Raw genomic sequence first — 26,225 nt, forward strand, 5'->3', positions numbered from 1 at the left:
TCAATTTTGAGCCAAGGCTTCTACATAAGTATGGGTTTGGGATTTGCTACTGGATTTTGGGCCATCTTTGGCCCATTGCTTCTCTTCCCCGCTTGGAGACATGCTTACTTCACCTTCCTGCATAATCTATACGACAAGATCTTTGTGCTCACAGTAATCAACATATCAAGATGCCGCAGGTTCTTTGAAAAGTAAGTGATAATATTCTTTCCTTCGTTTTCCTTTTCAACAAAATTGGGAAACAAAAATAGATCAATTGATCCAAAGTAATTTCTTACTTGTCACGAAAAAGGATATATAAAATATCTGAAACCATTTGGATGAGTCTCGAACTTCCCAGATCAATTTAATTATTCATTCATGAAACTTTTACATACGGTGACTTTGGTTTTGAATGCTATGGATTATAAGCAGGGTGATGAGAGGAGCCCGATTAATGGAAGCTGGGAGATCATGAGAGAGGCAGTTTGGAGCAGAAGCAAATATATGTGGAATAGGTTTCTATTAGCCACCGTCAAAATAAGGCATCCATGTCATGTGTGCTTATGTTAATTAATTACCGTCGTCAATTTCGTCCTGTTTAACCTTGTTGTTACCTATATACTATGAGATATTCTCAATTAGACTTGTCTAACTTATCGTTTCATCTCTAATGTGTCGAATGAAAATTACTGATACAGAACCGTTGTTTTTTTAAAATCCTTTTAAGGCCCTAATTAATTATGAAATGAAACCTCTCTTTTTGCTGATATACAAAAAACCTCACCCTATTTAGTCATAAAATAAATAAATAGAAACCAAAATACCATCATAATGTTTTCTTGGAAAAGTATGAAAAAACTTTCAGCAAGAATTACAAATAAAAAGTAGAATTTAATGTTGAGGTTATGAGAAATAAGTTTTATAATGAATTTTTAATCAAATTTTAGCTTTCATATACATTTAAAAAATTAATAAAAATGTATTAGTTGCCAAATCACATCTTATTCTTGCATTTATTCTTTCTCTACTTTTCGTATAATGGATACCAATAAAATCACCTTAGGTGGAAAAAAATTTGCAACCAAAAGAAATTATGAATTTTCATTGGCTAAAAAATTTAGATAAAAATATATAAAAGGCTAAAATGTACAAAATTCTTCTAAACTTTGCATCAATGGCATAAAACCTTTCTGACATTTAAAATTTTAAATTAAAAATTCTAACATTTCATGTTTTACAAAATTGAATCCTTTAGCTAAAGAGTTTTTCCCATCATCGCATTCTTATGATCATCTTCGTCACTGATCACTAGTTCATTAATTTGCCGACATTCTTCTGGTGAAGCCAGTAGATAATATGACAATTACTCAAACAATCGAAGGATATAGTCATTTCCCAACAATTTTCTTCATCTTTTTTATGAATCCTCGTCCATCTGGCGGAAAATCTTGTATAATTTTTTTTATGGAAGAGGAAAGGCATCTTTTGAAGGCAGGTCATATTCTAGTCTTGATTAATATCATTAATTAAAAATCATGTCCATGCTTTTTAGAGAGTTTGACATTTTTTGTTTTGAGGGGAAAAAAGGAAAAGTTACTAAAATGACGAAACGAATTTTCAGCGTTTGAGAATTTTTTTAATTTTTTATTTTCATTTTAGACTTGGGAGGTGTTTGGCTAAACTAAAAAATGCTTTTAAAAAATTATTTCACGTAAATCGAGATAAAACTTTTCTTACATACTTATTTCGTATACCGTAAAATTACTTTTAAAACCATGGTTTAGACAAGCATGAGTTGTTGAATACAAGAAGCCCTGTAACTTTTCCGTTTAGCACCTTATTTGGCTTCTAAAATATCTTTATTAATCAAATTTATTGGTTAGAATTATTATTATTACAAAAAATATTTTGAAAAACAATGGATAAAAATGACAAACAAAATGGATTAAAATTTTATATTTATGACTAAAATAAAAATCAAACGAACTCTTATATTAAAAACCGAAGGTAGTATATAGAATCAGAGGAACTGGTAAATTTAGCCACACTTTGTATGGGTTTCATTTTTCTTAAAACAAAGATCAATTTACGAGCTTCATTCATATTGCAAACCCATGCCTTTTTTTAAAATACCAAAACTCATGCCTGTACTTCACATATAATTGTATATGCCCCGATAAACATGAAATATTAGTATCGATCACCAAAGCAAATACAATTATGTTTTGGATAGAAAAAGCAGAGCACATCATGGACGTCCACGTCCATGTCTAAAGTTGAATTGACACATGTTTTTCTTAGGAGCAATTAGAACGAGAAAAGAAGAAGAAGAGGGGATTTGAATTATATTCTCTAGAATAGACATACTCTCCATTACACATACAACAAAAAATATGATGTAAAAATTAAAGTAAACGTGAAAATTATGTCTGATAATTTTTTTTTAAAAAAATTGTATTAAGTAATCTTATTTATTGAATGGTTAAACTTAAATTTAAAAAAAAAAGATCGAAAATTGAGACGATGAAATGAACTGGGGAGAAAGAGACAAGAGGGCATTTTTGCGTCGAAGAAGCGAACGTGGAAAGTAAAAACTGCCGCCAAAGAATGGAAGAAAAAAGGCCGTTAAGGAAATGCCACGTCGACCAATGAGAAGGCGAGTAATGAAACCGGCTCGCACGTTTGTGGTCGAACCACCCAATTGGCGCCACGTAGCAGACAAGATTAACCGAACCTCCAACGACAGTCAAATCTTGGCCCAACGCGTTATTCCTCACGACACACTCTCGGACAATGGCCATCTTCAGTTATTATCACACGCACACTGATCTTGGCCTTTGATATTTTCTAACACATTCACAGTACATTGCTTTTGATTTTCTTTCCCAATTATAGTGACTTTGGAAATTTCTTAGAACCTTTACTTCTTACTCTTATTGGACCATAATCCCATCGCCCACGTGGTGTCTAAATTATTTTTTTTTTGTTGAAGTTCTTGTTTCCCTTGTCTTCCCCACCTTTTACAATTAGTGTTTAACAGTAATCATTTAAAAAATATTTGTTTTTTTTTCTTTGCTTTAAAAAAATCACAACTAAATATTTGTATCTTTTTGGTTTTGTTTTGCTAACAAACGTTGAGATGAATGAGGGGATTTTTGAATTTTTGTGGGGACGTTTGTATGTATGTTTGATGCTTGTGGAAGAATGGGTGGGAATGGCGAAATTGAACTTGTACAACTTCCTCTCTTGATGGTCCTTGCTTTATGAATTGTCATGCATCTAGGAGTAAAGAGGGAAGAAAAAATTCTGCTTGCGACCTTGTAGCCTAACAGTACAAAAAATTCGTCGTAAGTTTGATTATACTTGTGATTTCGGGTTATTAATATCTGTCCCTAAAGAAAGAGGGAATCTTGTTTTCTTTTATTAAAAAATATGGAAAAGGAAAGACATTTTTTAAGGCAGTTAATAAAACGATGTTCCTCACAGCCCAAGTAAATGAGTGTTATAGAAACTGAACCTAAAATGAAAATTCTTGGGAGCAAGCTTGCAAAGCAGTTTGGGACACCGTGTAAAAAGGCTTATCTTTATTTATTTATTTTTATAAAAAACGATTCTTCTTTCGGACTAGACCCAAATCATTTCGCAAAAAGTGATGGGCTGCCTCTATCTCAACAACTCTGGGCCATTTTTTAATGTGTATTAAGGGATTTCACTTCATTATTTTTTCGCTTTTAACTCCTACTACTTTAAACTTGTCATTTTTAATCTATTCTACATAATTTTTTTAATGATAAATTTGAGTTATTTTATTTGGAAAGCATAGTTGGATTAAAGTTTACTAACTTTTAGAACAAAACATGAATGAGAACATTATTAGGGGATTACAGCAAGAATTTTCATAAAAATAATACTGCACAGGGGATTATGGTAATAAAGATTTGTATCAAGTAACAATTTGAATGGCAAAATCTGGTGGGAGCTTGGGAATCTGTGAGGAGCCTGTGGTTTTTCTTAATTTAAGACTGTGGAGTCAAGAGCTGATAAGCTTGGTGAGTTGGTGTACGTTGTGAACTTTTCAAATAACAACTTATTAGAAGAAATTCTATTAGGAATGCAACTTTAAAGATGTTTATAAAACCTGGCAGTAATATCCTTGAAAGATGAGTGTGATTTCTTTGTAACTTTTTTATCCTGTGGTTTATTTTTCGTTTTTAAAATGATATAAATAAAACATGTACAATACAAATAAGATGATGAAGTTCCGATGGGCTTCTCCATTTTTTGGTAAAAGAAATCGCCATGGGCTTCATCTAACTCAACAGCTCTGAACCCAGTCCAGAATACCAGTGTCTCCACTGTCCACCACATTGTCATCATTTTTCTTGTCTTTAATTTAGACCCATTCGAAACGATTTATAATCAGTTTTGTAATCATGATTTACGAAATACCAGGTAAGTATGTAAAACAAATTTTATCTCGACTTACGTAAAATATGCTTACAAATGATTTTAAATGTGATAACTGTGATATCCCACATCGGGGGCGCGAGTCCTGGGCATGTGCTATATAAGTGGGCGCGAGGCGTCCCATTTCGACGAGGCGCTCCCTGAGGGGACAAAACCCAGTGCCTACGGGCGGCTAAATCTGGGACAATACCTCGGATGTCACATTGTGGTATCAGAGCCGGTACCCGACCAAGCGCCGCTAGGAAGGTATACCACCTAGGGAGGGCTCTTGGCTACGGCTGCAAACCCAGACGGTGGGAGTCCAGACGAGGTAGGCAGGGAACGCCTAAGTCCCACATCGGGGAGACTCGCCCAGAGTGATGTGCTTAAATGTAGCCGAGGCGTTGGCCTCTGGCATCCCGAGGGCCCTTTTTGGGGATAAACCCCGCACCTCGTTGGAGGTGGCTAAGCGGGGATAAAGCTCCGGTTTGCCACATGATGGTATCAGAGCTAGGTTCTGGGCCATATAAGTGAATCATTTGAGGTTCATTTTGACGAGGCCTTTTGGGGATGACCCCAGGAGCAAAACCCGGTGCTATACCCTAGGGACCCGTGAGGGGGTGACGGGAGAGGCGTCCAAATCCGGGACAATATCGTCGACTGCAGGGGAGACCCTGTTGGTATGGTATCAGAGCCTATGGTTGGATCCTGGGCAATGTGCGATATAAGTGAAGGATAGACCTTCATTTTGACGAGGCGCTCCCTGAGGGGACAAAACCCAGTGGCTACGGGCGGCTAAATCTGGGACAATACCTCGGATGTCACATTGATCCTCCATTTATATGAATCGTTGCGCAGCGGAAGCGTGGTGGGCCCATAACCCACAGGTCCCAGGATCGAAACCTGGCTCTGATACCACAATGTGACATCCGAGGTATTGTCCCAGATTTAGCAGCCATCACAGGCACTGGGTTTTGTCCTCCTAAAAGGCGCCTCAGATGTTAGGGACCGTAGCCCAGGAACTTTCCCCGCCTGCCTACCACGTCTGGACTCCCACCGTCTGGGTTTGCAGCCGTAGCCAAGAGCCCTCCCTAGGTGGTATACCTTCCTAGCGGCGCTTGGTCGGGTACCGGCTCTGATACCACAATGTGACATCCGAGGTATTGTCCCAGATTTAGCCGCCCGTAGGCACTGGGTTTTGTCCCCTCAGGGAGCGCCTCGTCAAGATGAGCGTCAAACCACTCACTTATATAGCCCAGGCAACCATGGCTCTGATACCATACCAACAGGGTCTCCCCCCTGCAGTCGACGATATTGTCCCGGATTTGGACGCCTTCCCGTATCACAATGTGACATCCGAGGTATTGTCCCAGATTTAGCCGCCCGTAGGCACTGGGTTTTGTCCCCTCAGGGAGCGCCTCGTCGAAATGGGACGCCTCGCGCCCACTTATATAGCACATGCCCAGGACTCGCGCCCCCGATGTGGGATATCACACAGCCAAGCGCCTCTAGGGAGGTATACCACCTAGGGAGGGCTCTTGGCTACGGCTGCAAACCCAAACGGTGGGAGTCCAGACGAGGTAGGCAGGGAACGCCTAAGTCCCACATCGGGGAGACTCGCCCAGAGTGATGTGCTTAAATGTAGCCGAGGCGTTGGCCTCTGGCATCCCGAGGGCCCCTTTTGGGGATAAACCCCGCACCTCGTTGGAGGTGGCTAAGCGGGGATAAAGCTCCGGTTTGCCACATGATTCAAACAAAGTATAACACATTTTCATTTCATTTAATAACATAATACTAGTATATTAAATTCAGTACTACACAAAAACACAATTTCCAATAAAACACAACTCAAACATAATTAGATCAACATACCTCCCACTTCACCAAAATTTGTCATATAATAAAATATATTTTATTCACAGACATACTTTTACAATTTAACTAAGAAAATAAAAACATAATAAACACCTTACAATCCAAAGCGTGTATATAAAATAAATTAACCCCGGTTACCTCTACTCCAAGCTTAACCTCACAGCTTGAGAAATAAGAGCGCAAATTACAAACTCCGAAGTACAAGATAATCTACAAATAATATAGATACAATTTAATATACATACAAATAATTAACTTAAATTACATAGAATTTATTATTAATAATATTTATACATATATTTACTATCCAAAAATTCTTACTTCAAATAACAATTTTTCTCTACCCAAAAAAAACTAATTTAAATTATAAATATTTATAAAATATGGTTTTTATCTAATATTGTAAGAATCTCAATTTATAACTTAAGTTTCCAGTTTCAAAATTTTTCTAATAATATAGTCTTAACCTATTTTACATTTTAAACCGATTAAAATATCAATAATATATTCAATGTGACATCCGAGGTATTGTCCCAGATTTAGCCGCCCGTAGGCACTGGGTTTTGTCCCCTCAGGGAGCGCCTCGTCGAAATGGGACGCCTCGCGCCCACTTATATAGCACATGCCCAGGACTCGCGCCCCCGATGTGGGATATCACACACATTTACTTCATATATCATAAAATCATTTTTAAAATCATAATTTGATTTTCATCCAAATACTCTATTCATAACTTTTAATCTTAGGTTTTCATACTGTATTTGGGTATTACTTCTTCGGTCATTAATATATGACCTAATTAGTGAGTTAAATTTAGTCATAAATATTATATCTATTTTTTAAATTTAGTCATAAATATTATATCTATTTTTTATATTTATTAATTTTTCTTAAATTACTTTTATGGATATTCCCTTAACCATAATCAAGTTAAGAGAAGAGGGAAGATATTAAGAAACATAATTATGATATTTTAAGAAAAATATGTTATATTTTTTATAATTGACAAACTTACCTAATCTCCTTAATTCAATTAAATTAGTTAAATAGTAGATCTTATATTAAAAATTGGAGAAGTATTATGTAATTTGTGATAGGTATGTATGAACAAGAAATTAGTATACCACTCTGTTCCTTATTATAAGTCACTTGTATCCCAAACCCGCAAACCAAGAAATATGTTAAATTAACCAGTTTTTTTTTTCATATTTACCCTTCTTAAAAGTTGAGAGAGAGGGGAAAAGGATGGATTGCATAAGAAATGAAAAGTTGAGAGAGAGATGGAGAGAGAGATTAATTAATTTTTTATTAAATTAATAGGGATAAAATTGGAAAAAGATCATTAATTATACTATAAGTGAATTATATTTTGAGATAAACTTTTAAGGTACAAATGATCTATAATAAAAAACAACGTGGTATATGTGGAATAGGTTTTTGTTGGCCGCCGTCAAAATAAAGCATCCATGTCATGTGTGCTTATGGTAATTAATTACTGTTGTCAATTTTGTCGTGTTTCACCTTGTCGTTACCTACAAACTATGTGATTAATATCATGTTTAATTAACAGGGAAAATCATATTGGAGGTATCTATACTTTCTTTTAATTTTTAATTTGATACCTATGTATTTTTTTTCCTTTAATTAAATATTTAATTTTATTTTTTTAGCAACATTAGTTCTTATAACTTTGTTCTATTGCTATTTTTAGTCTCTACATGAGGATTAATGATGTTAATAAAACAAAATTAAAGATTTAGTTAAGAACAAAAAACACATAGGTACCAAATTGAAATTGAAAAAAGTATAGGTACTTTCAATATGGTTTTCTCTAATTAATAATTATGTCCATTCTTTTCTCTGACCAAAAACAGTCCATACTTTTCAGAGAATCGAAATTTTTGGTTTTGAGGGGAAAAAACGAAGAGCTACTAAAGTGACGAAACGAATTTTCAATGTTTGGGAAATTTTTTAATTTTTAATTTTCATTTCAGACAAGCATGAGTTGTTGAGAAGCCCAAGCCGTACGTAACTTTCCCATTCAGCACAAAATTGGGCTGCCGAAATGGGCCCATGATAATGGCCTTTTTGGTGTTGGGCCTGAATAGCCATTTTCTTTGCAATATTTGAAATTTGGAATAGGAACCTTTTTTTTTTTAAATAAAAAGGAATGAGTTGATATTAGATTTTTTTTTTCCCCGAAAACTTTCAATAAAATGATAGTTGAATTTGTAAAACCCCAAATGTCATCTAAACTTGCAAAATTGACTGATTTAAAATTTTAAAATTAAGTGAATTTATAATATTGCCCTTTATTTTTTCTTTTTCAAACCTTCAAGTCACTCTTACCAGCCGGTTGGAGCTTTAACGCTGGTGCCAGAGTTCAAGTGACTGCCAGATACTGATCAATGGTGATCCAGTGATTAGCGACTATTTTTTCAGATTTTTTTGAATTTTCATAACACGGTGATTAACAACTCTTGTAATGGTATTCACAACTTCATTAACACCATTAATCATGTACGTTTCAAGTTTTTAAATTGAAATTTTTTGAACATTCGTAATGTCATTAACAACTTTTATGACAATATTCACAATTCCATTAACACCATTAACCACTTTATATAATAGGTTTTTATTAATTTGAAATATGTATTAAATTAATAAGATTTTTTTTTAATTCATGCTTTAATTATCTCAAATTTCAATGGGTCAATCCAATCTATAAAGTCTTCTCACGCGTTCATGCCTGTCATAGACTTGAAGCCAAGTCTGCCCCCAAAATACACGACTCGATTGGCTTCAACTCTCAGATATTATTGATCCCCACAATACGTACTCTTATTACACGTACATGCCATCACCTTCATTAACTTATTGATAGGTCTCCATATCCATGGTTACTCGGTGTGTCATAATTAATTTCATTTTGCAAACCCCGTGGGTTTGACGGAGTCCACAGGTATATACTTTTGAAGGCAGACTTTTGGAATATTATCAAGTCTTGCAATTAATTTTAGCTGGGGAAAGTACGCTGCCTACACTGCTTTTTTTGTGATGAAGGCAATGATTATAAATTGAAGGTTCCCATAATGTTGGAGCAATGTTCAAAGAGTGACCATGTATTCAAATAGTCTAAATTAGGAATAGGAAGCATGCCACATATAAACTAAAGCTGCTTCAAGCCACGCATGCCTACTTTGGTGGGAAAATCCTTATCAATTAGGAGAACTGTGGAGCCTACAGAACCTTCCTCTCTAATTGAACTACGTATCTTAAAGGAGAAATTATATTCCTTGGCAATGGGGAAATTTTTCTGACTTGCTGCAACTCACTTTGCATCATAACCATCTAGGGCGCATAATTTCTAGCCAACTTGGTAATCTTTCAAGATTAGAGGTTTTTTAGCTAAAGGACAATCTCCTAATTGATGCTGATAACATTTCATGAATTTCTTTCCTTTCTTCTTTGAACGACCTTGAACAAGATGGACAATCTCCTAATTGATGCTGATAACATTTCATGAATTTTTTTCCTTTCTTCTTTGACTGACCTTGAACAAGATGATGTCTCAAATAAGAGAGAATCCAAAATTTGGTTGCACATGCTTAGTCAGCTATCAAATCGACAAGCTATATCTTTTAAGGACAGTATCCTTGGATATGACTCAAACCATATTTTTTTGTTATTTTGTAGGTATTGTCAACAGCAATCACTTGGAAGAACAACTTCCAAATTGTTGGGATCGCTTAAAACCAATAAGAATCGTTGATGAGGGGAGCCCGATCGCTCATTTGAAGCTGGAAGATCGTGATGAGAGAAGCAGTTTGTAGTAGAAGCAAAAATACATATGGAATGGGTTTCTGTCAGCTACCATCAAAATAAAGCTTCTGTACTGTGTGCTTAAGTTAATTAGTTATTGTTGAGAATCTTATCTTGTTTGATTTTGTTCCCTACTGTGATATTCTCGGTTAGACTTGTCAAACTTAATCTTTTCATCCATGTATGTGTGGAATGAAAATTACAGGCACTAAAATCAAATGTTGGATTAGTGACATAGTTAGGTCATTCCTAAACTTTTCTTGAAAATGCAAATATGGCTATTCATACTATTGCAAACAAAAAATTTCAATTATAGATTGAGAGTTTTATTTGAAACTTAAATCCATGTCTTATTTGCTAGTGAGATCCTTCAATTTTACAATTATTTGAATCGATATTTAAAGTTATTTTTATGAAAATCTGTCTGGAACTTAATAATATTAATTTATTCCTATAAATCTAACCGTCGTTCTCTCGTATGTTATCAGAAGAAAAATAACGATAATAAGTTGAGGATTTTTTTTCCCTTTGGTTTCCCTCCATTTTGACTTCAATAGGTTGAGGAATGAGGCCTCCAATATCAGGTAATACGCGATACAGGACCCATGAATGTTGTACAGATTAAACGGAATTTCCACTGAAAAAATCACGAGAGCGCCCACAAAAGAACATTAATGAGGCCCAAAATATAATGGTGTGGGCTAGTAGCCCAAATTTTATGGGCTTGCTTTAGACCCATTTCCGCTCTCCAGCTTATGCCTTTTTCAAACAGTCTGGGAGAACATTGCACCCAAAAAAAATTGGACTCAACAACGACTCGGGGAGGGGAGGGGGAAGAGGTTCCCAATTTTGACTGTCTAACCGAGGAACTTTCATGATCGTATTCTCCATCTTCACAGTCACTTCCACTGATAAACTACGTATAAGCTTTTTATTCTAATCATGAAGTTCTTTTAAATCGGTGAATGCACTTTCTATTCCAGTTTGGGCAGCTATATTATATGCCTCTTGTTTACCATCATACATAATCTCCCTCATAAAGAAAACTCTTATCTTGTTGCATGCATAATCAAACGATGATAAGCCAACAATAGCCAAAAGGATAAACACGCCATCACATACATTATCATTAACTTGTTGATTTGTTTTCCACGTCCCTAATTTACTCGATATATCATTAATTTTCATTATATTTTGCAAACCCTGTCGGTTTGACGGAATCCACGCTTACGTAATTCACCAGCAACCTGGAGCGCAGCTTCTCTTTCAGTCTGGCTTTGGAAATTAATAATGCTTACGCAATACGCATCCGTATATATCTTTGTATGGGTCCGGTGGCTTTGAAAAAATCATTTTACTAGACTTTTGAAGGCAGACTTTTGGAATATTGAGCCTTGCAGTAATTAGAAAGCTTGAAATTATGGGAGTGGAAGAAAGCAATCGACGAAAAGGATGCTACATGCAAGCCACCTAAAACACGCTATGCTGTCTAGTTTTTGACGAAAGAAATGATTATAAATTGAAGGTTCCATAATGTTGGACAAATCCAAAGAGTGACCATGTGTTGGAACAATCTAAATCTGCTTCGAACGATATTCTTGGTCTGGGTTTTGCAGGTGCAGATTCTGCACTCAAATGGAAGCATGAGTTGCGTAGAGAGAGAAAGGCAAGCACTTTTGGAGCTGAAGAAAGGGCTTGTGGATGAGTATGGCATTTTATCTTCATGGGGTTCAGAAGGAGACGCTGATTGTTGCAGATGGTGGGGTGTTAAGTGTAGCAACCAAACAGGCCATGTTGTGATGCTTGATCTTCATGCTCGTGTTTACGATCAACCTTTGAGAGGTGAGATTAGTGCATCTTTGGTGGAACTGAGACATTTAAAGTATTTGGATTTAGGTTGGAACGATTTCCGTGGGGATCCAATCCCAGAATTTATTGGTTCTCTTGTTAAATTAAGGCACCTTGATCTGACTCAGGCCTATTTTGGTGGGAAAATTCCTTACCAATTGGGAAATCTTTCAAGCTTAAGAATCCTTCGTCTTTCTTACAACTATTTGATAGGAGAGATCCCTTGGGAATTGGGAAATCTTGTCAATTTGCAGGAACTTATGCTCCCCTTCAATGATCTAGGTGGTGTCATTCCTTACCAACTTGGTAATCTTTCAAGATTAGAGAATCTTGGTCTGGGTTCAAATGACAATCTCTTAATTGACAACATTCAATGGATTTCTCGCCTTTCTTCTTTGAATACTCTTGATTTAGGTGGTGTGTCAAATCATAGAAAATCCAAAAATTTGTTACAAATAATTGGTCATCTACCAAGCCTGCAATATCTGAGTCTGTCAAAGTTTGGTCTTTCAGATATTGATCTTCTTTTGGCGCATCCTTCCCAGCTCAACTTTTCTCATTCTCTAATTCAACTTGATCTATCTCGTAACATGTTCACATCATCCATATTTCCCTGGTTGTTCCGTTTGAACTCTACGAGTCTTATATATCTAGGTCTCAACTCAAACCTCCTAGAAGGTCCCATTCCAGACGATCTAGGCAAAATAATGAATTCCCTTCAAATATTGTACCTCCAAAACAATCAATTAAATGGAACCATGCCGAAAACAATTGCAAATCTGGTAGGACTCGAAGAGTTCAATGTTGCGAGCAATGTTTTAGGAGGTAGGATCACAAACTTGGCCCATTTTGCCAATCTCACAAAGTTGAAGCTCTTAGATTTATCTTGGAACTCATTTACGTTGAATTTTAGCAACAATTGGATTCCTCAATTTCAATTGACATCATTTGCAGCCCAATCCGTCGCATTAGGTCCTTCTTTTCCCAGATGGCTTCAAACACAAAATAACCTGTACGATCTTGATGTTTCGGATTCTGGGATTTCAGACATGGAAACAACAACTGCTTTTCTATGCTCTACCAAAAGATGTTTGAACCATTTGAACATTTCAAGCAATAATATCAAAGGACAACTCCCAGATTGTTGGAATCATTTAGCATCACTAAGAATTCTTGATTTGAGCAATAATGAGTTCTCTGGAAAGATTCCAACCTCAATGGGCTCCTTGATTTTGGCCCGTCACTTAATTTTACGTGACAATCACTTCACAGGCCAAATTCCATCTCTGCAAAATTGCACCCAGTTGGTAATGTTGGATGTGGCGCGAAATGAATTGTCAGGACCCATACCTCCATGGATAGGATTTAACCTTCAAAACTTGCAAGTTCTTAGCATGAGAAACAACCACTTTAACGGGAGTTTGCCATCGTATCTGTGTCATTTAACAAACATTCAAGTTTTAGATCTTTCACTGAATAACTTGGCTGGACAAATACCAAAATGTCTCCGAAACTTATCAGCAATGGCTCGAAAACCTAAATCTACCGATGCCATTGATGAATTCTACGTCTTTACAAATGGCTCACCTTCGTATGTTTTCAGTTATGATTTTTATCCTACAGTGAGGTGGAAAGGAAAGGAATTGTCATTCAAGGACGATCAAAGACTTCTGAAGCTCATTGATATATCGGAGAATGAACTATGTGGGAAAATTCCAAGAGAAATTGGGAATCTCTCGGAACTTGTATCCTTAGATTTATCAAGCAACAATTTGAGTGGTGCTATTCCTTGGGAGCTTGGAAATCTGCATGCCCTTGAGTTTCTTGATTTATCGACAAACCATGTATCTGGACCAATCCCTTCAAGTTTTTCTGAAATGAATTGGCTTGCTGTTTTGAACCTATCAAACAACAATTTATCTGGGAAAATCCCATCGGGAACACAGCTCCAAAGTTTTGATGCCTCTGCATATGATGGGAATCCATTTCTTTGTGGAAGTCCGCTGCAAAGACTTTGTCCAGACGAAAAAGGATCAAAAGCCGCATCGATTGAGGAAGAGCAAGACGATTCATTTTTGTCCCAAGGATTCTACATAAGCATGGGTTTGGGATTTTTTACAGGATTTTGGGCCATATTCGGTTCATTGCTTATATCCCGTTCTTGGAGGAATGCTTACTTCACCTTCCTAAATAATTTGTATGAGAGGATTGTTGTGCTTACACTAATCAACTTAGCAAGGTGTCGTCGCAGGCTACTTAGAACATAATTGGTAATCGCCTCCCTTCTCTATCTTTTTTTTTTTTTGCCCCCAATAAAATAATTAGTTTTCTGCGTAATCTTGAATTGCTATGTTCTCTGAGTGCTACTAACTATGAGCTGAATGGCCAGTGGAGCCTCATCGTAGGAAGCTGGAAGCTCGGAAGTGGAAGCAACTAGTGAACAGATATAAATCATCTTTATTTTGTGGTTTCACTGATAAACAACTGTGACTCTCAATCTCTCATGTTGTTTTATTCTGTTACCTACTCTTAATTTGTGCTGTGAACCTTTTCTTTTCATCTATGTGATGAATGAAGTTCCTTTGTTTTATGAAGCACTTTACTAGATTTTCCCCTAGCATACCGAAAGAATAATAAGAAAAAGTTTGAGTTCTCAGCTCAATCTATAATAAACACTTGCGCAGAATTTAGCTCCACCTCTGAACTTGACCAACGTCTTTTCTTTCGTATACGGTATACCTATGTGGGCCAATTTTAGGTTAATTTTTCGCTCTTCTATCCCAAACAATCTGATCACTCAAATCAAGGTACATAACTCAAGCCCCATGAATGTTCTATAATTTCTTTTTTGTTATATATATTCTCTCATTGGAGACAATTCTACTCAAAATACTATTAGATACTCCTCCGGTCCTTAATATAGGACCTAATTTTTGAGTTTGTTTTGGTCCTAAATATAAGATTCATTTATCATATTTATCAATTTTTTCTAAATTACCTCTATGGATACTCCCTCAACCATAATCAAGTACAAGAGGGAGAGGGAGTATTAAGAAAGATGATTATGGTGTTTTAGGAAAAATGTGTCACTTTTCTTATAATAAACTAATTTACCTAATTTCATTAATCTAATCAAATTAGTTAAATGTGTTTTATATTAAAGACCAGAAGAGTATTAAATATGGATATATCTCTTAACAGAAATTTACAGTTTGTTACGTTGTGAGGAACTAACCCCTTCTAATCTTGTTAATATATTGAACAAATTCAATTGCCTGAAAATTCACGGTAACGTCAACAGAAGCTGAGTAATTAGGCCCAAAATACAATAGTGAGGGATAATTAGCACAAAATCTTAACGGGCTTAGTCTAGCCCAACAACTCCAAAGTGAACGCTGTCTTTTTTTACGTTGACTGTGCAATTTCCTTTTTATGTTGTTAGTTTATAAGTGTTTTAAAAAATGTGCCTGCTTTTATAATTATACGAGCAGTTTAATTTAGGGAAAATCCCATATAAATACCTAATACCTATTGAATTCTAAAATCTCAAATAAGTCAATCTAACTTCACAAAAGACAAATAAGCCTACAGGTATTAAATCGGAATTTGCAAATTTTGACAAATTACCTCCATGCCCTTTTTCTCATTTCCTTATCCTCTCTCCCTTCGTCGTCTTTTTTACGGCAGAGACACAGCTTGTATGGGAAATTAATGTCGTGGCTGCATCATTCTTTCACTGGGTTTTGTTAGACATTGGAGACGCAGTTGAAATATTTTAGGATAGAGAAGAGAGATCGCCATTGATTTTGGGAGCACACCATTATACAACGGATCCTCTTCTTCTTCAAATAGCGGCCATTGTGAAACTTTGTTGCTTATATTTATGAATCAAAAGAAGCCATGGAAACCAAAATATAACAACTATGAGTCATCTTCTCTAGAGAGAGAGAGAAGACACGGCTAGATCTTCTTTTTCCTCAGTCATGGTAGCACTAAATATAGTTACTGTCATAGAACATTCTGGTTTTTGGTAAATGTCATTAGTGCAGTTGTCAAACCCATTATAAATGTTGTCAATCATATTATTTTGTAATAGATTGACTTTTGTAGTCTGAATGACAAGAAAATATTATAGATATTAGTTTAATCTTAATGCTACCTTGTTATTTGAATATATTTAATGTAACTTCTGTCATAGGCTCGTTGTTTTTTCGTAAATATTGTCATTTTAGTGGTCAATTCCATTACACATGTAGTAAATTATGAAAGTTATTGATATTATGTTTATTATGATGTTTTTCTAGTGTACTTGTATACTACATTGTCAATACATTTTGACCCTCGTTTAATTCCCCAAAAGGCTAGACTTAAAACAGGTTACAAAAATTGCTATGCATGTAGTAATTTTCATTACGCAAGTTATCATTCCCATTACATGTTTAATAAAGTTGTCTGCAAATGAACTAAAATTGGATTGCAAATAATCAAGTTACAAGTCGCTTGATGGAAATGATAACTTGCATTATGCAAGTTGTCATTTTCGTTACTTGTTTTGTAAAATAATATGTAAATGACTTAAAACAGGTTGCACAAAAGCATTATGAGACTTTTAACTTGATTATTTGCAATCCAATTTTAGTTCATTTGCAGGCAACTTTATTAAATATGTAATGGGAATGATAACTTGCATAATGAAAATTACTACATGCATAGCAATTTTTGCAACCTGTTTTAAGCCTAGCCTTTGGGGGAATTAAACGAGGGTCAAAATGTATTGACAATGTATTATACAAGTACACTAGAAAAACATCATAATAAACATAATATCAATAACTTTCATAATTTACTACATGTGTAATGGAATTGACCACTAAAATGACAATATTTACGAAAAAACAACGAGCCTATGACAGAAGTTACATTAAATATATTCAAATGACAAGGTAGCATTAAGATTAAACTAATATCTATAATATTTTCTTGTCATTCAGACTACAAAAGTCAATCTATTATAAAATAATGTGATTGACAACATTTATAATGGGTTTGACAACTGCACTAATGATATTTACCAAAAACCAGAATGTTCTATGACAGTAACTATATTTAGTGCTACCATGACTGAGGAAAAAGAAGATCTAGCCGTGTCTTCTCTCTCTCTCTCTCAAGAAGATGACTCATAGTTGTTATATTTTGGTTCCCATGGTTTCTTTTGATTCATAAATATAAACAACAAAGTTTCGCAATGGCCGCTATTTGAAGAAGAAGAGGATCCGTTGTATAATGGTGTGCTCCCAAAATCAATGGCGATCTCTCTTTTCTATTCTAAAATATTTCAACTGCGTCTCCAATGTCTAACAAAACCCAGTGAAAGAATGATGCAGCCACGGCATTAATTTCCCATACAAGCTGTGTCTCTCTCGTAAAAAAGACGACGAAGAGAGAGAGGATAAGGAAATGAGAAAAAGGGCATGGAGGTAATTTTCAAAATTTGCAAATTTCGATTGAATACCTGTAGGCTTATTTGTCTTTTGTGAAGTTAGAGTGACTTATTTGGGATTTTAGAATTCAATAGGTATTTATATGGGATTTTCCCTTTAATTTATATACTTTTAAAAATCAGTTCATTTAATTCATCTTCGAAATATAAAAACTGAAAGTACAGCACCAAATATATGATTGACCAATCACATTTTCTGATGGTTTTACCCACATTTGATTTTAAATGCATTGGGAAGATAAATGCTATAAAATAATGTCATGATGTATGATGGCAATCATGAATAGCAGAAAGCCGAAGACAAGGAGTAAGAAAGTGAAAATGATAAAAGCAGACACTTAAAATATAAAAAATACACAAATTGTTCTCATGGTCACTTTGTGAATAATTCTTTTATTATTTTTGTTTCCTTCAAAGTCCAACCTGGTTGGTGAACCCTCTTTTTTTTATTAATATTACTTATATAAATTTATATAAACGAAATATGTACGATTCTCCCCATGGACTAGTAAACTAATTAATAAATCCCATATGCAACAAAAGATTCTTGTTTTTTAAAATAATGAGATTGGCATGACATTGGTCCTCAACAGTGCTTCCTATTTTTAATTATTCCTTTAATTTATTTATTATTGTTGGATTCTTCATCCAAAGTCATCCCTTACAGTGGCATTAATTTCTCTTTTTTGATTTATAATAAATCAATGAACTTCATCGCCTTGATCTTAACATAAATAATTAAATATTATACCCTTTTCAATTTCCATGAAGACTCAATGAAATTTATCATTATGTTCGATGCTTGCCATTATTTTGAATTTTGGCACTAAAAATGATTAAAAAAATATTACATCTAAAGGATAAATCCACTTTTTCCCCTTTTGATCTGCAGAAAATCCCTCCCGAAAATGGGCATAAAAAATATGAATATTAAGAAACAGAAGAAAAGCTATTGCAAGAAAATGAAAACACTTTATTGATATTGACAAGGGAAGGGCACAAACTTTCATTAGTGATAATGTGATATGACAGAATCAACATGCACCGCTATGAAATCAACAGAATAAGAACAAAAGCTCACATTCCTCCAATATTTAATGAAAGGTGTTTGATAAAAACCAAATCATAATTTTAAAAGTGTTTTTATGATTTATGAAATAAATATATAAAAGAATTTGTTTTATTTTATAAAAAAATACTTTTTAGAAGTACTTTTAAAAATCATCAAACACCTCTTAATTCATAAAATAAATAAATTGAAATCAAAATATCGTCACAGTTTTTTCTTCTGGAAATAAGAAAAAAATTTCTTCAAGAATTATAAATTAAAAGTACTAGTACTTAATTTTAAGGAGTATTAATCAGTTGTCCACGTTCATATATTTAAAAAAATGCATAAAAATTGATTAGTTACGTAGTCGAATCTCATTTTTAATATAATATATATACCAATAAAAATGTTTTAAATGAGAAAATAATATAAAATCTGCAACTAAAAGAAATTCTAAATTTCACAAGCTAAAAAACTGTGGTAAAAAGGAAAAAAAAAAAAAATTGAGAATTCCAGGTTTCCACCAAACACGGTGCCACAGTATTTACATGAGTAGTTGTGGATGATAGATCCAATCATTAATTGAAAAAATCATTATAAAATCAGAAACGAACAAAAGCTTTGGTCTGAAGTCACCTTTTTCATTAGCTTCCCCACCCTTTTTTTTAATGTGTTCCCTTTATATTCTTCTCTTTCTGATCTGCGATTTGATTTGAGACCAAAGCCCAAAGTACAGAGAAAATAAAGGGGAGGCTAAAGCCAAGACAAGCGCTCACTGCTTGTTATTCCAAACACCAACTTCACTAATTCAGCTTCTTCCTTCTCTCTCTCATCAATTACGCATACTTACTCCTTTGCCTCTTGCTCTGAAACTTCTTTTCAAACCCTAGTTCATTCTCCGATTTCTGAGCCAACGTCGGATGGGTTTTTGTGTGTAAAGTTTTTTAAGAACAGTGGGTTTTAATCTGATCACATTTTTGCTTCTGTAAAGAATTTCTGCGTCTTTTATATATATATTTTTACTTTAAAAATATCATCTTTAAGGTTTTCATAGTGTAAATTATTGCGGCTGCTTTGGTGGTTTGATTCTATGGCTGCGGTTGCTGAGATTTCCGGTGATTCAGCCGCTGCCAGCAAATTGGACTCAAAGCCGAGGCCTGATACCGAATTTAATGTACAGAAGCTTGTTGATATGTTTACAAAGCTGAATCCTCTAGCTAAAGAGTTTTTCCCATCATCGCATTCTCATAATCATCTTCGTCATCTGAGCTCTAATCAGTTCTTTCCCAACAATTTTCTGGTTAAGCCATCTGATAATGATAATTACTCAAACAATCGCAGGGTATGGTCATTCCTCTTTGATCTCCTTGATCTCTAATTTTCGTATTTTTGTAGACGTTTTCTTTTTCGTAGTCCTTTTTGTTTTTTAATTCTTCTCTCAAAGTGGATTGTGTGCTGTACTGGAATTCATTTTGGACCCATTTTATTCTGACTTAACCCAGTGCTGCATACAATAGTTAAACCGATCATGTGTTTTCAGTAATTATAAGATCACTCAGACCAATTTTGTTCTCTGTAACTTTTTCCCCTGTAATTGTATCTAAAATATTACAAGAAGTGAACTCAGTCTATGCTCTGCGCAGTCTTTATTTATTTTGTATCTGGCAGAGCAAATGTTCAAACTTTTTTGCAAAGTGTCGAAACTCCCCATCACTGCCCTGCAGCTAGCGACTCTGATCGGTCAGCAGTTTGACTTTTCCATACTTTGTTATTATTTCTTATGTATTACACTGTTAGTCATTTGTTTTGATAGGCTTCAGTTTGCCTCAAGTTCTCTCTTCCTTGAACTAGGATATCCTGAGATTTGGCATAGATAACTGCAATTTTCATCATTTTGACAATTACTGTTGACTGTTCACTGAGTTCTGTGACTAACTTCAAACTTAGAATACAGCATTGCTGATGAGGGTTAGGCATGTTTTTTACCACCACTAGATAGTGGACGATAGCATTTTCCGTCAGAAAGATGATAATATCATTGAGCTAACCTTTTATCCGGAGGTTAGTCTTAATAATATCATTTTTAATATCTTGCAGAGAAGAAGCAATTTTAATCAGGGAAGAAGGCTGAATGGAAGAGTGCATAAGGCCCAAAGAGAAGACAGCATTAGAAGAACAGTATATGTTTCTGACATTGATCAGCATGTGAGTTATATCGGCTCTAATAACTTCTTGATGGCATAAGTTGTCTTTTCTCATATTTTTAATTAAAGAAAATGTTTATCTACTTGAATAGTCTCTTGTCCTTTTATAGGTAACTGAGGAGCGGCTTGCTGCCTTATTTACCAGTTGTGGACAAGTAAGTTGTAACTCATGAATATTGGTTGATAACTTTGCTATATTTGTGGATCATATATAGCTGAAGTTGTGTTTCTTCAGAGGGTCACACACGCGGAGCATCAGACATGCATCTCCTAATTATAATGCGTTCCTTTGTGGAACACAGTTTAATAAATTGAACTCTTCCTTCATGCATGGTTATCTCTATTTTTTCTTTTGTTAGCTAGGAACATAGCTTGCCTTGCTCTCTGGCTTCCAATACTTTATTTAAAATATGCTCACGCAAGGGTCCGTTAATGGGGTTGGATACAGGTATTTCTTGTTTTTTTTCACATAAGCTGGTTGAACTTTTCTCAGTTTGATAGAGCATCACTATGGAACTGATATGAAGTTTCATACTTTCACAGTGAATCTGGTTTTCTGTTTCATTATTTTTAAGCAAAACAATTATTTGGACCTGTTCATTCGAAATTTGGATAAGCTTCTTAGCAATTATATGATGCATCTATTTTGGGTGTTGTTAACTCTCTTCAGTTAATCTTATGCGTTTGCGCTTGGAAGGCTGCACTTTTACGCTATTGCACTGGTTGTGACTTTTTTTTTTTTTGAAATTGTTGAAGGTGATTGATTGCCGAATTTGTGGTGACCCACATTCAATCCTTCGCTTTGCATTTGTGGAGTTTTCAGATGAACGTAAGTTTAGGCTTGCAAATCCAGAGTACAGACAAACAAAAAAGGCATTTGCTTTTTCGAATCCATAAAATGTGTTTTCCATGGAATTTGTGTCAACAGGAGGCGCAAGAGCAGCTCTAAACCTGGGTGGTACTGTACTGGGCTACTATCCAGTCAGGGTTCTTCCTTCAAAAAACTGCCATCCTTCCTGTGAATCCTACATTCCTACCCAGGGTTGGAATAAATTTCTTGTTCTTTCTATACTTTGCTGTAGTAGATTGTTTAATGAACACAATTTTCTGTTCCTTGATTCAGCTGCTTCTGTGCCATGTGATAATATAGTCCATTTGGTGGCTCATCTTTAGTGTTCATTTGAGGAAAATTTTTGAGGGGTTCCACTGACAAATGTTTAGCAACTGTCAAATATGTCATGATTTCGATTGATATGTTTTCTCTCTCTTCAATAATCGATTTCCAAGAAAAACTCCAGTCATATGTTATTGGCAATAATGCTTTCCATTACATAATATATCCTTCTTGTCAAGGGAATTTATGGTTCGAAAGCTTTTCAGTGCACTCAGTTGTTCCTTTTCTTTTGTGATGTGCAGTCAGATGATGAGCGGGAGATGTGTAGCAGGACTGTTTATTGTACAAATATTGACAAAAGGTATTTCTCTTTTCACTTTGTTGGTATAATGCTTGCTTGCTACCTTTTGCTATCAATTTGTGCCGTATTTCTGTCAGTATAATAAAAAATCGTATTGGAGTTTTACATATATTGATATCAGGGCTAATTTTCTCGACTTCTCACTGAATTTACCCTTCATATCTCATTGCAGCTTTCTCAGGCTGAAGTGAAGAATTTTTTTGAAACAGCTTGCGGAGAGGTCAGATCAAATCAAAACACTTCTTTCATGTTATTGGCTGGAAATAAGTTATTTGAGGAGTCAAATAGTTGACCTTAACTTCATAATTTACAGGTTACCCGCTTGAGGCTTTTAGGGGATCATGTGCATTCAACCCGAATTGCTTTTGTGGAATTTGCAATTGTAAGTCTTGAAATACCATCAAACGCTTCAATACTTTGTTGGAAAACAGTTTCTTTAATTATAAACGTGTTTCCGCCCTAGACAAGTTACTCAGCGTACCATGTTTGTTTCTGTTCGTGTTTGTTCTTCTTGTTGTAAGTTATATGACCTGGAATTTGTAGGAGTGTTATACTGCAATACTATGCTGAAGAATGAATTATCAACAGGCAACATTGTTGGTCTTTTGTTAGTAATAAATATTGAGCTTTTCTTAAACCTCTGCCCAATGGATAAGTCCGTAGAAGTACCTACCACGTTTAGTATTAAATTGATCCTTACGCATTAGTCACTCGTTATGCAGGCAAGATGGATTTATGCTTCGTACTTCTATTTGAATACATTTGCATTTTGCTTTTGCTTGCCTTTCTTTTTATGGCTTCTTTGAATTCTCCTTTATATAGTCTTATAGCGGTTGCATCTGTATGAAATTGAGTTTTTGAAATTGAACTGTCGAAGTCTCCAAGCATTTAATGAACCGCAATAAAGAACGTAATAGCTTCTTGTGGTTACTGCTATGGGTAGTTTTTCGTTCACTTGCACAAAAAAAGAAACCATTGTCTTGTCTAATTAGTTCTTTCATCTTGAGCAGGCAGAAAGTGCTATAATTGCTCTAAGTTGTAGTGGGATGCTCTTGGGAACTCAGCCTATCAGGTTGATCCGGTGTGCCAGACATTACTATTGTTGTTGGTTATGGAAATGCCAACTGAGCTCAGTTGAATCATATTTGGTATCTTCCTCTTGATGTAGGGTAAGTCCTTCAAAGACACCTGTGAGGCCAAGGATCGCTCACCCAATGTCGTGTTGACTGCTCGGTCCGTCCAATCCAATGCTAAGAGAGACTATTTAGCCAACTTTTCAACGGAGAGATGTGTAGACTGGAAGGGGCGGTGAAATTATCCTTTGTTTCAGTATTTCCATCTTTTCTGTCAGCAGCAGTTACTGTTTGTTGCCTTAAACTTGCCATCTTCATCCTTAGAAAAGTATTTGAACATGTCTTCGGATTTACTGAACGCAGTTCACCTGTCTGAATGTTGAATTCAGCATATCTGAATGACGTCCTTCAAAATATCTTTAGTCACAACTCAATTGGAAGGGCAAAACTAAGGTGCAATTTTCATGTGTCTATGACTAGGCTCTCTAACAAAACATACTCTTTCCACTTCTTAATATAAGAGCTACATAACTAATATACAGATATTTAAAAAAAATCAGTTAAGTTAGTTAGATATGTGTGTGTGCATGCGATGTGGTTTTCTTAGAATATCTTTTTTAATCATACACATTGTAATTACTTTTTAACGTGCAATCGATGGGGATATTTGGGAGAGGGAATTATAAATTTGAGAGATAAAATATATTGAGTTTTATATTTAGGATCAAAATAAATCATTTGTGTAGTTCTAATATTGAGGACTATGGTAGTGATGAGCAAATATTTAAGTCAGCATCATATGATTGGGTTTCTATGAAAAAATTCACATGTGCTGAATTTATTGGACAACCTAATCATAAATACTGACCTAACATTTTGCCTAGAAAGCCAGGTCCTGATTCATTGACTGGGAGATATATTCATAGGAAAAAAATCTATTAGTGCAGAGGATTTTGTTCTGAAACGAAACAGAGTACGTTGTTATGGCTGTGACATGTATGACCCGCAGGATTGACTGGAACAGTGAATTCACTTTGTTCTCCAATCTTGAGAGGAAAAGGAAGCATATCTAAACTATGCAGATAGAAGGGGGCTATGAAGAATCAATGCTCTGTGTGGTATTTTATTAATCCCGTCTGGCTGCTTTTGGCAGGGTACCTTTCTTTAGTTATTCCCTCCTTTTTTGGAATTGATTCCAGTTCTTCCAGGCCTTATCAATGGCAAGATGTTTTATAGATATAACTGACCTTGGTTGAGGTGGAGTAATTAAAAAATTATTAGTCTTTATACTATTATTATATATTGAATAAAGTAATCATTTATTTAGCTTTTTTTTTAATGGATCAAAGTAGTTCAACTAATTCACTAGGGTCATCTAGGTCACATAAATGTTACACCTGTGAGATTTTTTGTTTTAATATAATCAGGTCTAAACATCTAAATAAAAACTCCAAAGCTAACGATAAAACCTTAAACTGTTTGATTACAAACTCAAGTATCAATTTCTAGCCTATTAATAGAAATGTAGAAAACACAGCAAAACGATGAAAGTATGAGGTGGCTGCTGCATCTGCGAGCTCGTCGCTTAAGTCATGGCCATGGGGGAAAAAATTTAATGTACTGATTGCGTAAGTTATTTATATGATCGGTACGATAAAATCAAGTTATAAAAATGCAATGCATGGTGTATTAATCTATATCATAATTATGATTCTATCACGTAAATGAAATATTCTAAGAGCTTTAATTTTATAATTTTGTTTTTTATTTTAATAATTAGTAGTATGTGGAAACAGTAAAATGCTCTTATGCCATATGGTACCGGGATTATTCATTAATATGTTTTTAAATGTGTCATTGTGAAAAGAAGATTTAACAAAAATACGAAAGAAAAATTTTAGTCACATATGAGAGTATTTAATTCCTGATGTATAACTGTTAAATTCTTTCTATTTTACTACTAAACCCACATAGGAAAAAAAAAAAAGATATATGGCTGAGTTCAATGGAAGAACTTAAAACATAATATAAGAAACTGGATGTAATTATTATCGTTTTTTAAATATCGAATCATGCATCATCTTTCACATCCTGTTTTTCAAATTTAGTTGCTTTACTATTGTAGATTGTGTTTCACTAGCAAATATGATTTTATAAAACGATTCATGCATCATCTTTCACAAATTTTGCGATTCATGCAACTGGATAATTTCACTAAATCCAACCATTTATTGTTCTTTATTTGGTACTAGGCATGGGTTAAGCGTATAAATACACACAATTACATACTGTGAAACAAAAGCAAAGAAATAAAAGATGAAGAGCATCCATATATTTGCAGCTGTAGCAGTACTCGTCTTGTTCATCTCTGGTATGCCTCATCTATAATTAACAACTTCGTACATATGTTATTGTCGGAAACCACGATGATTGAGCTTTGTAAATCCAGATTATGTACATTCTCTCTCTCTTGTCCTTATTACAAGACCTTTCTTGGTAAGACCTTTGTCTGATCTGAAGCATTACTTTTGTGGGATGGATGCAGGGAATATTGCTGAAGAAGCGATGGAGGAGGAGGAGAGAATTTAGAGAAATGAATGAATTGTGTGTTACGGCGGAGAACTTGCCGGCGTGCCTGGAAGGTATTTGTGGCAGGTTATGCAAAGACAAGTATGGGACTGTTGGGACTGTCGTGGGAGAGTGTTCTCTAGAAAATGATTCAATCTGCGACGCATTCACCCTTGCTAAGGCCTAAAACGATGGTTCTGTTATATACAAATTTAAGTTTGTCTTCTCTATATTCGTAGTTTGGGTTAAATGTCTATTCTTCTCTCTCTAAAACTCGCGCATCTAAGTCCGGTAAATATCATTTAAAGTTGCGATTACTCATCAAATCTGAAACCGTTATTATATTATAATAATATGAATGAATAATTATGAGAATTAAGT

General features: G+C 34.9%; 1 protein-coding gene, 1 long non-coding RNA gene and 1 pseudogene across 2 annotated transcripts; all 3 read left to right on the plus strand.

The window, feature by feature from the left end:
• The first annotated feature begins 5,693 nt into the window (after positions 1–5,693).
• LOC114743192 (receptor-like protein EIX1) lies at positions 5,694–13,849 on the plus strand. Its single transcript, XM_028931382.1, has 3 exons — positions 5,694–5,789; positions 11,742–13,718; positions 13,841–13,849. The coding sequence occupies exons 1-3, from the start codon at positions 5,694–5,696 to the stop codon at positions 13,847–13,849; spliced, it is 2,082 nt and encodes a 693-aa protein (XP_028787215.1).
• Positions 13,847–14,570, plus strand: LOC114743186 (uncharacterized). Its single transcript, XR_003739978.1, has 2 exons — positions 13,847–14,243; positions 14,363–14,570. It is a non-coding gene; the product is annotated as an uncharacterized LOC114743186 (long non-coding RNA).
• Positions 14,571–19,268: 4,698 nt separating this feature from the next.
• LOC114743193 (polyadenylate-binding protein-interacting protein 9-like) lies at positions 19,269–23,813 on the plus strand (annotated as a pseudogene).
• Positions 23,814–26,225: the final 2,412 nt, after the last annotated feature.

This window comes from Neltuma alba, unplaced genomic scaffold (assembly GCF_004799145.2).
Source record: "Neltuma alba isolate B1F8T4 unplaced genomic scaffold, ASM479914v2 tig00003970_pilon, whole genome shotgun sequence".
Taxonomy (NCBI): domain Eukaryota; kingdom Viridiplantae; phylum Streptophyta; class Magnoliopsida; order Fabales; family Fabaceae; genus Neltuma; species Neltuma alba.

What these genes read in the sequence shown, in the direction of transcription:
- LOC114743192 (XM_028931382.1), top strand. Translation starts at nt 5,694, where the DNA reads ATGGCTCTGATACCATACCAACAGGGTCTCCCCCCTGCAGTCGACGAT. An exon ending in ATCACAATGTGACATCCGAG is followed by an intron (nt 5,790 to 11,741) that starts GTATTGTCCCAG and finishes TGGGTTTTGCAG; the next exon opens with GTGCAGATTCTGCACTCAAA.